The 14,200-nt window shown below is 56.7% G+C and overlaps 1 protein-coding gene across 4 annotated transcripts in view; it reads right to left on the reverse strand.

Moving 5' to 3' along the window:
• Positions 1–14,200, reverse strand: part of TAFA5 (TAFA chemokine like family member 5) — a 396,065-nt gene that overhangs the window by 311,344 nt on the left and 70,521 nt on the right. The window contains exon 1 of one of the 4 annotated variants that reach the window (XM_055251650.2): positions 499–730. The exons of the other annotated variants lie outside the window; for them this stretch is intronic. Within the exon in view, the coding sequence (XP_055107625.1) occupies positions 499–589 (91 nt within the window). The 5' untranslated portion in view covers positions 590–730. Of the gene's footprint in view, positions 1–498; positions 731–14,200 lie in introns of those variants that run through there. 4 annotated transcript variants of the gene reach the window in all.

Raw genomic sequence — 14,200 nt, forward strand, 5'->3', positions numbered from 1 at the left:
GCTTGGGCCCTGGGGAACAGGTGCGCAGGCCGGTTTCCCGACGTCCGCGGGTCCCAGCCCGGCGCCCACCCTGGCGGGTCCTAGCTCCGCTCCCGCCCCAGCCCGGCCGGCCAACGTGGAGCGCTGGTGCCATCTACAGAGGGCCCGCAGCGTGCGGGCGGACGCCGCTGCCACCGAGCCGTGTGGGGCAGGGGATGGGAACGGCAGCCTCGGCTTGGGCTGGGGATCCGGGGCAGCGCGAGAAGAACCGAGGACGCAGCGCGCCCCGACCCCGCGCCCTGCCGGTGAGCCCCGATGGGCGCGGGGCGGCGAGATCCCCGGGGGACCGGGCTCCTGGTAGGGTCGCGCCGCCGGCCGCTCCGGGCCCGCAGTGGCTCTCCACGAGCCTCAGCCGAGCGCGCCGGCAGCCGGAACGTGCTGGAAGCCGGGTCGGGCGCCGGGGCCGCCGCGAGCCGGGCAGAGCGCGGAGGACCGGTCCGCGCGCCCGGGGACAATTACCTTCTTTGAGGAACTGCGCGTGGATCACTAGGACGAGGAAGCAGCAGAGCGCGGCCCCTGCCAGTGCCCAGAGCGCCTTCAGGAGCTGCATCGCGGAATCCCAACTCGGCCGACGCCCCCGAAGTCGCGCAGCGAAGGTCCAGGCGCCGCATCAGCGCCCCGCCGGGTGCAGCCTCCGCGGCCGCCCGCTCGCGCTCTCCATCCGCCGCCAACGCCGCGCTCCGCCGCGACTGGAGGCGCCACTCCGGGAGGCGATTTGTGTCTTTTTGGGCAGGGGGGAGGGGAGCGGGCGGAGGGAGGGGGGCGCCGGGGAGGGGGCGGGCGGGGGCGGGGAGGTTAGCAGAAAGTCTCGGGCGGCGGCGGCCGCCGCTCCGACCACTCGGCCACCATCGCTGGCTGCGGGGTGCCGGGGGCCCGGGCGCGGGGGGGCGGCCGCCGCGGCCCCATGAATCAGCCCCGCCGCCGCCCCCGGAGCCGCACCGCCAGCAGGGCCCGGACGGCGGGCCGCGGATTGCGCAACGGCCGGGCAGCGCTGGGGGGCGTCCGGCGCGGCCCCGGCCCCCTCCTCCGCCTGTCGCCCCCCCACCGCCCGCTGCTCGGCGTCGCCTTCCTCCTCCTCCTCTTCCTCCTCCTCCGCCGCCCGCGCTCGCTCCGGCCCGGGGCTCAGGGGGCCGCCGCGCTGCCGCCGCCGCCACCGCCGCCGCGGCGGGCCAGGCTCGGGGCCGGGGCTGCGCGCCGGGCGCAGGGCTGCCGCACCATCGCCGCCGCCGGGGCCCGCGCGGCCCGGCCGAGCCCGCGGCGATCGAACTTGCGCGGCCCGGGGCTGGCGGGCCGGTCCCCACCGGACGGTGCCGGCCTCTGCGCTCCCAGCAGCCCGCGCCTCCGCCGCCGCGGCCGGGACTAGGTCCGGGCCCGCCGCGCCCCTGGGCTGCCCGCGCTGGGCCGCCGCTGCCGGTGTCGGTGCCGGTGGCTGCCGCGCCTACAGGTGGGGCTGGCGACGCTGCGCGCCTCGCCGCCCGCAGGACGCCGCTGCTCCGGCCTGGAGGCGCGCGCCCGCCCGCTCGGCTCGGCGCCGGCTCCTCGGGGGAGGCGGCGGGAGGGGGAGCGCGGCGCAGTCGCTGCCAGCCCAGGTGGCCGGGCCCGCGCAGCCTCGGACTCCGGCCCGCGCCCGCCGCCGTCTGCGCTCCTCCCGGCCGCGGAGCCGCCGATGCGCACTGGGCCGCGAGGGACCCCGGGGACCCCGCCCTGCAGCGCCCCCGCCTGGCGCGCCGGCGGGTCAGGTGGGGCCGGCCCAGCCGAAAACTGCGGGTCGGGCTCCACCTAGGTGCGCAGGGGCCTCACTGCAGAGCCGGCCCTGCTGGCGCGGGAGACCGGACGCGGGGCCTCGAGTGGCGCCCAGCCTCCCTCGCACCCAAGGCCCCGGAGACAGGGAAACCCAGGCCCAGGTACCGCCCCAGCCGGGCCCGACCAGCGGCTGGGAGGGCTCGGAGGAGGCTGGTCCCGCGGCGTCTGAAAACGGCACATCTGCCTGGAAACACACACAAACACACTCACACCTGCCCCTACTGTGTACCACCCTCCAGCCAGCTGCCCTGCACCCAAGAGCGTGGGCGCACAGTTAATGCCCACGTTCCATTCCAGGGGAAACAAATGGATGCTTCCCTGCACTGCCTCCCTTCCCGCCTCTAGGAAGAAGGGGTCTTTGTTTTAGGCCACTTTTGCTCCCCAGAGCAGGGGGCACAGGTGTCCTCATCAGGGGTTCGCCCCAGAGCCCAACACCAAGACCAGTGTGGTAGGCCTCAAGGTATTTTTGCCTGAATTGAATTTGAAATTCAATTTCAAATGCCCAGGAAAGAGCAGTGGGCAGGAATCGGGGCCTAAGCTTCCTGGACCCTGAACCTCTGTCTTGGCCTGTGTGGGGTGGGGGCAGTGCTGGTGCCTGCGGTGCATGTGGTTCACATGAAGGCTGTCTCCTCCCCGCACCAGTATTGAGGTGCCAGGAAGGGAAAGAGGCCTGGCCCTGACGGGCTCTTGGAGGTCAGATAGATCAAGCCAATCAGTATGCATCTGGGGAAACTGAGGCTTATAGAGGCATGGCGACTGGTCTCACATCAACTAGAAAGTCAAGGGCAGAGTCAGGACCAGCCACTAAGCTTGATGCTGTCTGCCTGACCTGGCTCTGCAGTGCCCAGCACCCGGCCAGGGGAGAGGCCATACACGAAGCAGTTCTTCACCTCTGGCTCAGCATCCTCCACCTGCCCCCGAAAACATCCAGGAGAGACAAGAATGTCCCATCCAACTCCTCTCACCTAAAGGAGCGGCCCCAGCCTCACACCAGCCAAGCAACTAAGCAGCTCTGGATCTGCCCTGGGAGGGACTAGCCATTCTCTCTGCTCATGCTATCCCCTTCAAAACCCCATTTCCTATAAGCACCCCGCTCTTTCCTGCTCTCCACCCCTAGACATTCTCTAGGAAAGATCTAAGGTAGCAGCTCCTCAGGAACCCACGCTGCCTGGCTGGCAGAGCCTGACCTCCACCAAGGTCGTTGGCCTTCATCCCTCACCTGGCACAGGGCTCCCCAGTCAGAGGGCTCGGGGGTCTTCTGGGTGCTTATCACATGTGCTCACCCCCGGCCCCAACAGGGATCTCAATCAGGAGAGAGAGCCCGCCCTTGACACTCACTGTGTCCCCAATCAGGTGCATATTATTTGAAATTCTGAAAATAGAAAAGTATGCTCCATTCACCAGGGGAATTTTTAACAACTACATTCGGAAGATCTTCCTGTAAAGAGAATTAAAGAGGATAAAGGGGAAAAAAAGAAAGTTCATAAATAGAGGCATGGCCCACCAATTCACTTTCAACAGGTGGGACAGGAGGACCTCCATGCCTAACGTTGGGGGACCACCATCACACTTCTCCGGGCACCAAGGCTTCCTGTTAGTAAACGCACGTGGCATTGCTTGCACCTTTAAAAGCAATCACAGCTGCAAACTCAAGAACCTCGTGCAGGACTTCCGAAGAGTGAGTTAACAGTGCAGACCAAAGAGGCCCTGGGTGCCATTGGGAAGTCAGCTCCAGATGGCAGTGTGAACCCCTGAGCCAGATAAAACCAACACACATCTCAGGAGGAGACACCTAGGGTCTCATTGACATGACAGGAAAGACCCTTTACAAATACTGGAACCATTACTGTGTTGGGAATCAAAACGCTAAGCAAGCCGGAAAGGATGAGGGGGTCCTGGGCCCAGTCTCTGGACAGAAGAGAAGCAACTGTGGTGGGAACCAACAGAAGGATGCCCACATCCTCCCGAGAAGGTGAAACCAACCAGGGGCATGGCCAAGTGTCCAGGCAGGAGGGCACTTGGCCGAAGAGCTGCACTTCCACAGTGCCGGGTGTGTCTTCCCCCAAAGCCCTGCAAACTTCTGCTTTAAGGCTAGTGTAGCTCAGACCAGAGCCAGAGGAAAGCTGTCCACAGAGGGGATGCCTTCTGCCTGAGGACAGTCCCCACAGTGCCTGAGGTGTGGGACTTTGGATGGAGAAAGTGAGCATTTTCTTTTAAGGTGTCTCTAATTGAAATTTAACACTGCCTTCAATTAGGCATGTAGGCAGTAAACACAATACTTTAGCCATAACTATGACTTTGTCACCACCAAAAATCACAGGTATTTTCATATCACATTACAGCTCTTGTAGATATCTCAGTCTATTGCTTATTTTCACCATTACTTCAATTTATGGTCGTCCCACTACTAGACTTTGTATGAAATGTGTTCATGAAGAAAACACATTACTATATCAAAATAGGCGTTTTACCATTTGCCACCTGCATGTGGACATAATTGATCTTCTTCATCAGATATTTTTAGTTTGTCCTGAGATGGGTGGCACAGGCTTCATCAGACTTCCAAACAGGCCCATGGCACACAAGCCAGGAACCTGCTTCTGGAGTGAAAAACTCAGGGTCTAAGAAAAAACCAGGGCAGAGCAGAGTTAAGGACTTTGGTCATTCATGAGAAGCAGGGTCAGCAGGTCCAAAGGTAGCACAATTCCTCCCAAGAGTGAAATGCATAGAAACACCTGTCCCCAGGGTCAAGCCTGCCAGCACCAGCAAATGTGGGGACCCTGTTTGCCCATCGGCTGCATGCCCACTTCCAGGGTGGCCCCTCTGTCTACGCACCTTGCTCATTCCCAGGGAATACAGTAAGTGCTCATGGTCAAGTGAGAAGCCTGTTGGGCTACACAGGGCAGAGGTGATTCACACTGACCAGTCACTACACACACCTCAACCTTTATTCCTACACAGACAGGACCTAGCAGGCAGAGATCACTAGGTGTTTGCAGAAAGCTAGAGGCATGAAAGAGAAGGCAGGCTCAGCTGTGCATACTCTACACTTGAACCTTAGGGGACAGAAATAATTCAGGGAAAATAATCATAACCGTAATTGTGATTATTCTAAATAGCATCATTCTCAAAAAATTTGAAATAATATGGTATCAATAAGAGAAAACCAGACTCCCAAGGGGGAAAAAAAGCAAACAAGAGAACAAGAAAAAAACTCTTTGAAATTAATGTGACTGGCCCATTTTAAGATCTAGGGTATGCACCGAATGGTAAAATGGGAATGAATGAAGACTGGGCTGTGGAAAGTAAAATCAAATATGTTTATGAAAGTGGAGAGCACATAGAAAGGTGAAAAAGCACGGAAAATTTGAGACCTAGAGGGTATATCCTAAGCATCCAACTTTCATTTATTAGAAGTTCTAAGGGAAAATAAAAGGCAACAAAGAGGAGGAAATAGTCAAATAAATAAATGCACATCTTCAGATTGTAGAGACCATATTCTGATTGGATCTAATGGACAGACCCCTAGATCCAACCAATTGCAAGAAAATCTTGCAGAATTTTTTTTTTAAGAAAAAAAAAAAAAAAAACAGGCCGGGCACAGTAGCTCATGCCTGTAATCCCAGCACTTTGGGAGGCCAAGGCGGGCAGATCACGAGGTCAGGAGATTGAGACCATCCTGGCCAACATGGTGAAACCCCATCTCCACTAAAAATACAAAAATTAGCTGGGTGTGGTAGTGGGTGCCTGTAATCCCAGGTACTCCAAATGCTGAGGCAGGAGAATCGCTTGAACCCAGGAGACAGAGGTTGCAGTGAGCCAAGATTGTGCCACTGCACTCCAGCTTGGTGACAGAAGGAGACTTTGTCTCAAAAAAAAAAAAAAAAAAGCAAACAACAACAACAACAAAAAATGCTCTAAGGAAAGAAATGAGCTGATACTGAATTTTGCTTTAGAAACACTGGCTTCTCGAAGACAGTGGAGCAGTGACTTCAGAGTCTGATGGGAAAAGATAGAAGACCTAGAATTTTATACCCAGCTAAACAGTCAACAATGCATACCATTTGAGGGAATTCAGAAGTTCAGTTTACTAGTCCCATCCCTTATAGAAAAAGCTGATCTAGGTTACACTCCACCAGAGAAAGGAATAAAGGGAATGTACCTGGAGATACGGGATAAAAGAAAATTTAGCACATTTGACTCTCTAGAAGTAGAATAAACTGTGAAGAACAGGTATAAAGATACATTAGGCCTTGATACTTGAAAGAATCTCCAACTGGTAAAATCTTTACAATGGTATATCTCTTTCTCCATAGTTCTAGTCAGAAATCTTCTTTCTGCTATAAACATTTATGGGATAGTATTATAAATGTCCTTTAATGCCATTCAAGTTTTAAAATCAACATGTACACAAATTAATTGTAGAAAGCTAAATATAAATTCTCAAATCCTGACCATTAAATACATAATAGAGGAATGAAAAGAGGAAGGCAGTGCTTTAATGGAGAAAGTAGGCCCTCTGTTTTTTTCACTGTTTGAAATGAAAAGTGAGGAGGTCCTGGCCAGAGGTGATGAATTAAGAAGTAAAAGTTTGAGTGCGCACTGCTAACATCATGCATGTTGAAAATAAAAACGTATAGTGATCAGGGCCAGGCTGGGTAAGAAAGAAGCTATTAACCATTTTGTCCCTGGGGAAAGGCCTGGATGCCAGGAAGAAGGAGGTAAAATCCTGCTTTTCATTTGGAACTTTCCTTTGTCATTGTAATTTGTTTTTTACCATATGCGTCATGTATGTTCTGCGATTTGAGATACCCTAGTCTCATAAAAACATTGTAGATAAATTGTGTTACATCCATATAATGTAATGCTTTGTACTCTTTGAGGAAAAGGAGGAAGTGGTGTATATATAGGCAAAGAAAATTCGCAGCCTCAGCCATGTTTTCAGTAGGCATGAGCATACCTGTGCCTCTGACAATCACAGGCCGCGAGGCAGGGAGGAGGTCATGATGTTGGCCTTGACCAACAGGCAGAATCCATCCAGTGTGGACAGGAAGGCAGGGCAGATGCAGCATGGTAGGGCCCTGCCAGGGGAGTGTGGGGAGCAGAGGAGTGAGGCTGAGCCAGAAAGAGGGGTGATCTGCCTGTGAGCATGTCAGCCAGGAAGAGCACAGCCTCAGAGAGGCCTCTGGCACCGTGGCTCTGTGTGTGGGTACACTGGTGGCCAGGACATTGGGGTAAATCCAGCATGGCCCCTGAGGGCCCAAAGAAGCCCCCAGAAGGACTAGAGCATGGCAGGCCATAGTTCCTGCCTCTTTCTGGGCCTAGGAGACAGTGAGAGGGCACGCCAGCCGCATGCTGGGGACAGGCCTAGAAGGCAGCCACGGGCCTCACCAGCACCCGGGACCCAGGCAAGGCCTGCGGGAGGCCATCCCCCGGGATGCACGTGGGTCGGGTCAGCATGCACTTCCATGGCTACTTGATGAGCCCGGCCCCCGTGTCAGCCAGGATCAGCAATGCAACGACAGCAGACTGGGCCCGTGGCAATGCAGAGCGGCTTCCATGGGCGCCATGCACACAGCCAAGGTCAGGAGCGCTGGGGTTGCTCTGGTGAGGAGGTACCATGGTGCTCACAGGAATGCTATGCGCCCCGTGGGCCTTGATTGTAGCAGCCACACTCCCCATGTCCTTGGCAGCCTCCAAGTCCACTATCAGACCAGCCATCCCAGAGGTCACAAAACAGCAAGGCGCCCAGACCCCCCAGAGACACCCTGAACACACGGTTTATTGAATCGATGCCAAGCGCATGGTGAGAAGCAAAGCGTCATTTCAAATGTTGGGGCCGGGCCAGGTTTTTCAGTTTCTAGAAACTTCCATGACTGCACCCACCCCACACTCTAGAGCTAAAGTCTGAGTATCCACGGCCCGTGGCCCTGCGTCCATCATCCTCCCCTGAGACTGCCCTCTTCTGAGTAACTGCAGCCATCTGCAGTGCTCAGCACACCCCAGGCAGCTGTCCCCATCCCACAGAGGCCAAAACCAGGCACCAGAGAGGGGAGGCGGCTGTGTAGAACCCAGTGAGGGTTCCCGTGGCTCAGGCCCCCAGGCCCCAGTCTGCTCACGGCCCAGCCCTGCCCCTCCTTCAGAGCTGGCTGGGGGTTCTGGATGGAGGGTGCCTGATGGCCCTGGCCGTGAGCACAAGAGGATGCTCTGCCCTCGTCTGCCCTCGTCCCCCACCCCGGCCCCACAGGCTGTGCTCACCACTGTTGGACGGTGGAAGGAGATCTAGAGAAGGGCAATGGGGAGAAGGGAGCCTGGGCTGGCAGTCCAGGCTCATGGGGCAGCATGGGGCAAAAAGCAATGGGCTTCATGGGGGGAGGACCACTGGTCGCAGGTCCAGCCACCGGTGTGACCAGACCGCTGGCCAGTCATTAGTCTCCCTGTGCCCCGAGTCCTCACTGACGCCCACTGCAAGGATTACAGCAAATGCAGGCAGAGAACACTGCACACAGTGGTTCTCAACCAACATTTTCTTTCCTCCTTTTCCTCCTGCATGTGTGGAAGAGGCCGTATCTTGTCCCCAAGGAGATCTCTGGGGCATACTGTTGTGGGGATCTCAGAGAGGTGTCCAAGCCAGCCTTTGTCTGGAGTCACTCCTAAAAGAGAATCTTCATCTGAGCTCAAGTTTTGATTCTGCACCAAGGGTAGATGCCCCGGCAGGGCTGGCTCTGACCTCTCCTCAGTGCTTCACAGCCAGGCCGAGTGAGTTGCACATCCTCTCTCTGGAGCAGACGAGACATGAGCAGAGCAGGTGACAGAAGAGATGGAAAACCAGAAGAGGAAAGGCCACCAGTTTCCGGAGGAAAAAAGAGAAGATGGAGGCGCAGGCCAGGGCAGGGGGAAGGTGCTGCTTTCTCTCGCTGACCAGCTGGGCCTCGGGATGGCTGAGGCCGCAGTCCGGGCAGGCCCTGTGAGCTCAGTCACACGGGTGAAGACAGACTTCCTGCTGGCCCAGGGTTTGGCTGTTTTACGCTCATTTCTTTTGTGACCTGCTGTGGCATACCCAGAAAATAGAGGCCGTGAACTCACTGTCCCCTAGATGGGACCAAAGCTCCCCAGCTGGCACAGACGCTGCCCACGGTGGATCCATGCTCTTCACTGGCCTCACCTCCCAGCTCTAGGACTGCAGGCCACTCCAGTGCAGCCAAACCTCTGCCCGTTCCCAGGCCTGCCCAGCACCTTGCATGGGCTGAGCCTCAGCCAGGGATGCCCTGCTTGACCATCATCCTGTGAGACCTCATTCCCCAGGCCACCCTGCGGAATCACACCTGTTCCTGCAGTGGTGTCACACCTATTCCTGCAGCCCCAGCCACCCCTGCCACAGCCCGGGGTACCCAGAGGGCAGAGCTGCTCTTAGTTCCCAAGCTCACCCGGAGGAGCTTAGAGGATGTGTGACCAGCTGGTGAGTTCTGAGTGAATGTGGACAGGAGGAGGGGGCTGGGAGGGGACCTCTGGAGGAGCAGGCCTGTCCCCCCTACCCTCAGGCCACTGCCCACGCTGGCCAGCCCTGCCAGCCATGCCCGCCAATCCCCGCCCGCAGCAACCGCAGGGGCTCTTATCTCCAGACGCGCACCCGCGATCACCCTGCTCTCCTTTTTGAAATTCTTATCTTTTCTCTGCACACATTAACTCACACTTTCGCTGGGCTTAATAGATCCATTCACTCAAAGTGGGGATTGTCCTTTTAAAGCATTTCCTAATAAGGCTGGGAGGAAAGCACTCAGCCTGGGGAGGGCACCTGCTACCCCCAGTCCTCGGAAACAGATGGGCACACACGAGGGCCCTCCCAGCAGCCTTCCGGAGGCCAGGCGGGCAGCACACAGAGGGATGCTCTCCCCAAGTGAGGGCTCAGCCTGCCCCTCAGGGAAGCAAACACATTTTTTTGTGTGTGTTTTTGTTTAAAAACAATCATTTCCTGTTCAACTGTCCTAAAGAAAATGAAAGCAAATTCAAGATGTTCCCACCCGAAATCTGGAAGTTCTATTCGTCAGAAAATACCCCAAAGCAGCACCTGCCCATGTGGAGAAAGGCCCCTCCGCAAGTGGAACAGCGAAACTTGGAAACAACACAAGTGCCCTTCCGCAGGGAAAGGGGAATCTAGTGCAGCCAGTCCACAGGCAGCAGTGCTGCAGAGCAAAGGAGAAAGGACAAACCCAACCCACTGACGTCCCCAGGCATAAATCATGAAACCACAGTGGCGAGCAAACTACAGCAAGCCGCAGAACCACGTGGGCTGCATGGTCCCAGGCCTTTGAAAAATGCTGCCAAGGAGGACAGAGGCAAAAGGAGGAGAGCATGATCAGGGGCTGGGTTCTCCATGGGCCACACCCTTTACACACCTCACCCCATTTAGTTCTCACAACCTTCTAAGGCAAAGATCCCACCCCACCCCCCAACGTATTGCTGAGGAAACTAAGGCTGAGGCAGCTCTGCAACCTGCCTATGGCAGCACAAGGAGAGGGTGGGCTAAAGCTGGATGTACCCGGGCAGCCCCTGCTACCTCCCTGAAGAGGCCAAACATCCTCATACGCCCCTTCCTCTTTCCACCCACCCGTTTGTCCATCTGTACATCATCCATCCATCTGTCATCCACCCATCCAACATCCATCCCTCCATCAATCAATCATTCGTCACCCATCTACCATTCATTATCCATCATCCATCCACCTACCATCCACCCATCATCCACTGTCCACCCATCCATCCATCCACCATCCGTCCACCCATCACCATCCATTCATCCACCTATCATCCATCCATCCACCCATCATCCATCTGTCTTTCATCTACCCGTCATCCATTCATCACCCATCATCGATCTACCTACCATCCACCCATCATCCACCATCCACCCATCCATCCACCATCCATCCACCCATCACCATCCATTCATCATCCACCTATCATCCATCCATCCATCTATCATCCATCCGTCTTTCATCCACCCATCATACATTCATCACCCATCATCCGTCTACCTACCCATCATCCACCATCTACCTACCCATCATCCACCATCCACCCATCCATCCACCATCCATCTACCCATCACCATCCATTCATCATCCACAAATCATCCATTCGTCATCCAACCATCCGTCATCTATCTATCCATATCCACCTATCGTTCATCCACAAATCATCATCCACAAATCATCCATTCATCATCCAACCATCCGTCATCTATCTATCCATATCCACCTATCGTTCATCCATCATCCACCATCCGTCTATCGTCCATCCATCATCAGCCCATCATCTGTCCATCATCCATCTAGCCACAATCCATCCATCATACATCCATCTGTCCATCCATCCATCTATCTAGCTGCACATCTATTCATCATCCATCATCCTTCTCATCTACCTATCAATTCATCTATCTATCTATCATCCATCCATCCATTTGTCTACCCATCAATCCATCCATCCGTCCACCCATCCCTGGTTTTGGTCTAGGCAAGGAACAATCAGGAGAGAATAAAACCCAGACCTACCATCTCAAGCCACTGCTCCAAGGCAATTCTAGTCCCATAAGGCAAGCTCCATGGCTGAAGCCAGCATGTGTGTTCCTGAGAGCTGAGCACAGGGCTGGGGTGGGTGCAAGTCCCTGGAAATCCTCTCAGCAGTGAGGCAGAGCTCTAACGTGGTAGGTGGACATTCAGAACCTAAGACCTGAGAATGACAGTTTCTCTGTGGATGCCCTAAAAGCCTTCAGTGGATGGGGGAAAACATCAGATTCTGCCCAAGGCTGGCACCAGCCAGGCAGGTTGAGCCAGAGTTGAAAAGAGTTAGGTATTGGTGGCCCTGGTGCACTGAATATTTATTTACACATTGCTGGGAATGCAGCATCATGCATTTGTGAAACTAAAACAGGAGCATCACCCCACAGCCACTTCTAGGACTTTGCTCTCCATCAAGCCAGAGGGCCTGGATCTGGGACATTTACATCCCACTCCTCTACCCACCGCTAGGAGGGTCACCTCCCATCCCCTGCAGCCAGCGCCTGAGGAGTGCCCCGCCTACTGTGCCTTCTCAGGGTCCACACCCCACCCAGCACTTGGCTGTGACAGTGGGGTTCTTGCCTGTTCCCTGGGCCTGCCTCAAGCCAGAGCCCACATGCCCTCACATGGCGGGAAGTCCGCTCCCGCCTGCCGCGACCATGGCCAGTCTCCTCCAGGGAAGCTCCTCTCAGCCCCACCATGGCCTTGAGGTTCCCCAGCCCCCACCTTACCATGGGATGAGAAGGCAGAGTGCAGAGCAAAGATATCAGGTGTGGGGCCGTGCATTTTAATTCCCCTCTAACCCCTCATGGATGGAGATGCCAGCTTACAACTCTCCCAGCTGCAGCTTCTGCACCTCATCTTTTTTTCAGGGCCACTGGGGGGATGTCTCAGACTGTGTGTGGCCCAAAGGCACCCACCACGGGGCAGCTGTCCTGCTTCCATGCTGGTTATGGTCAGCTGAGCCTCGCTGGAAAAGTCGATGGAACCCCCAGGACATTCCCTCAGTGGCTCCCAAGGACCAGCACACAAGTGCCAGGCCTGGAAGCTTTCTCCAACCACTGGAGCCCACTCTGCCCAACTGAGAAGGAGGCTGCAGTCCCTGGGTCCAATGCCCCGATGTGGAGTGGCCCTCAACTAAGGCCTGCAGAGCTGGGCCCATAGATGCTCCAACCCCTCACCCTCGGGAAGAAGACCCGGAGCCCCAGCTCATGGTGTGCACCTTTTTCAGAGCCCCCAGTGGGCTGACTCGCCATCCAGAAGGACAATGACCAGATCACATGTGACAGCAGAATTCCAGCCCACTGTCCTGCAGCTGCAAGCTCAGAAGCCAACCCACAGTCTCTGCAGCCATCAGGCCCAAAAGGTCAGCACTTGGTCAGTAACCACCAGCATCCTTCATTTTCTGTCCCTTCGTCCCGACTCAGGACCAACCAGAGAAAACCCAACGTGCCCTGATGCCCCCTTAGGGAGCTGCTCTGGCTTGCCCAGGTCTAGGCCTCCCGTCCGCGCAACCTGGAGCGTCCTTGTTCCACCACAAGCTTCCTGCCATCCTCGTGCCGCGGGTGCTGAGTAACGGCCTTCGCTTATTCTCATTGGTTGTCTTCCTCCGTTTCCACAGTGGTCATGTGTCCAGCTGCCCACAGCGTGACCAGGGGATGAGCCGCCTTTGTGGGCTGCACTCCCCGCCTGCTCCACATCCTCACTTCCTGCACACATCATGTGCACGCCAGGCCTCGGCTTAGGGTCTGCTTTTGGGGGACCCCACGCTGAGGAACCCTTTGCTGTACCATGCACTCTTTGTACAGAGAACAGCTGCTCCTTCTACAGCATTGTCGGTTTCAGGAAGGAGAAGGATGCCGGCTCCAGGAAAACCTGGGCCCAGTGAGGAGTCTGGTAGGACGTGGAGGAGGGCTGGGCCAGGCAGGCCAGTGAGGGAGTGTGGCCTTTACTGATCCTAGGGTGGAGTCAACATTGCCACCTGGCCTGGGTCCTTGGGGTCTTGACCTTTGTCAAGAAGCTGGTGTCCTCCCAGGAGCCCAAGCTCCCGATACCCTGCTCGGCTCACTGGTAGCAGAATAGGCACTGTGCCCATTGCTGCTCAGAGGGACGAGGCCATGCCCCAGCCTGTTGAGGTGCAGAGGAGTCCGAGGGGCAGACAGCCCAGCAGCGCTGAGCTCCAGGACCCATGCCTGCCTGGCAGCAGCAAGAGCCCCTTCTCAGATGGCAGGTGCAGGCACCCTCTGGGAGCCAGGCCCCTCTTCCCATATAGAGACAAGAGGAGCCCCACACGCCACCTGCCTCCAGACACTCATATGCGGCCAACACCAGCCCCACCTGTGCCCAGAGGAATTCAGGGCCTAGCCTCCACACTGCCGGTGAGTGAGGCAGACAGACCACCAGAAGCTGGGAGAAACTGCCCCTGTGGTCCCCACTGGAGGACAGCTCTAGAGGAGTGTGGGGTGGGTACAGTCATGGAAGTTTCTGGAAACCGACATAAGCGCCCACTGTGGTCCCCACTGGAGAAATGCACAGGAGGAGCCCCCGGGACGAGGGGCCACTTGTCCGCAAGGCTCTTGGGGGGCCACGCAAACACCTGCCCGAGTACCCAAGGAGGGGCGGCCGGCACTGTTTGCTAAATGTCAGAGAAATGGTGGAAGGTCAAGGGCTGAGGCTCTTGAAGGTCACTTGCAGCTGTGGAGGAGCAAGCGGGCGGCTCAGCCCAGCCCAGCTCTGGTGTGGGAGATGCCAAGGCACCAGCCTGCAGCTCCGCCAGGGCCTCCAGCACCATCACCCAC

The sequence above is a fragment of the Symphalangus syndactylus genome, chromosome 18 (genome assembly GCF_028878055.3).
Source record: "Symphalangus syndactylus isolate Jambi chromosome 18, NHGRI_mSymSyn1-v2.1_pri, whole genome shotgun sequence".
Lineage (NCBI taxonomy): Eukaryota > Metazoa > Chordata > Mammalia > Primates > Hylobatidae > Symphalangus > Symphalangus syndactylus.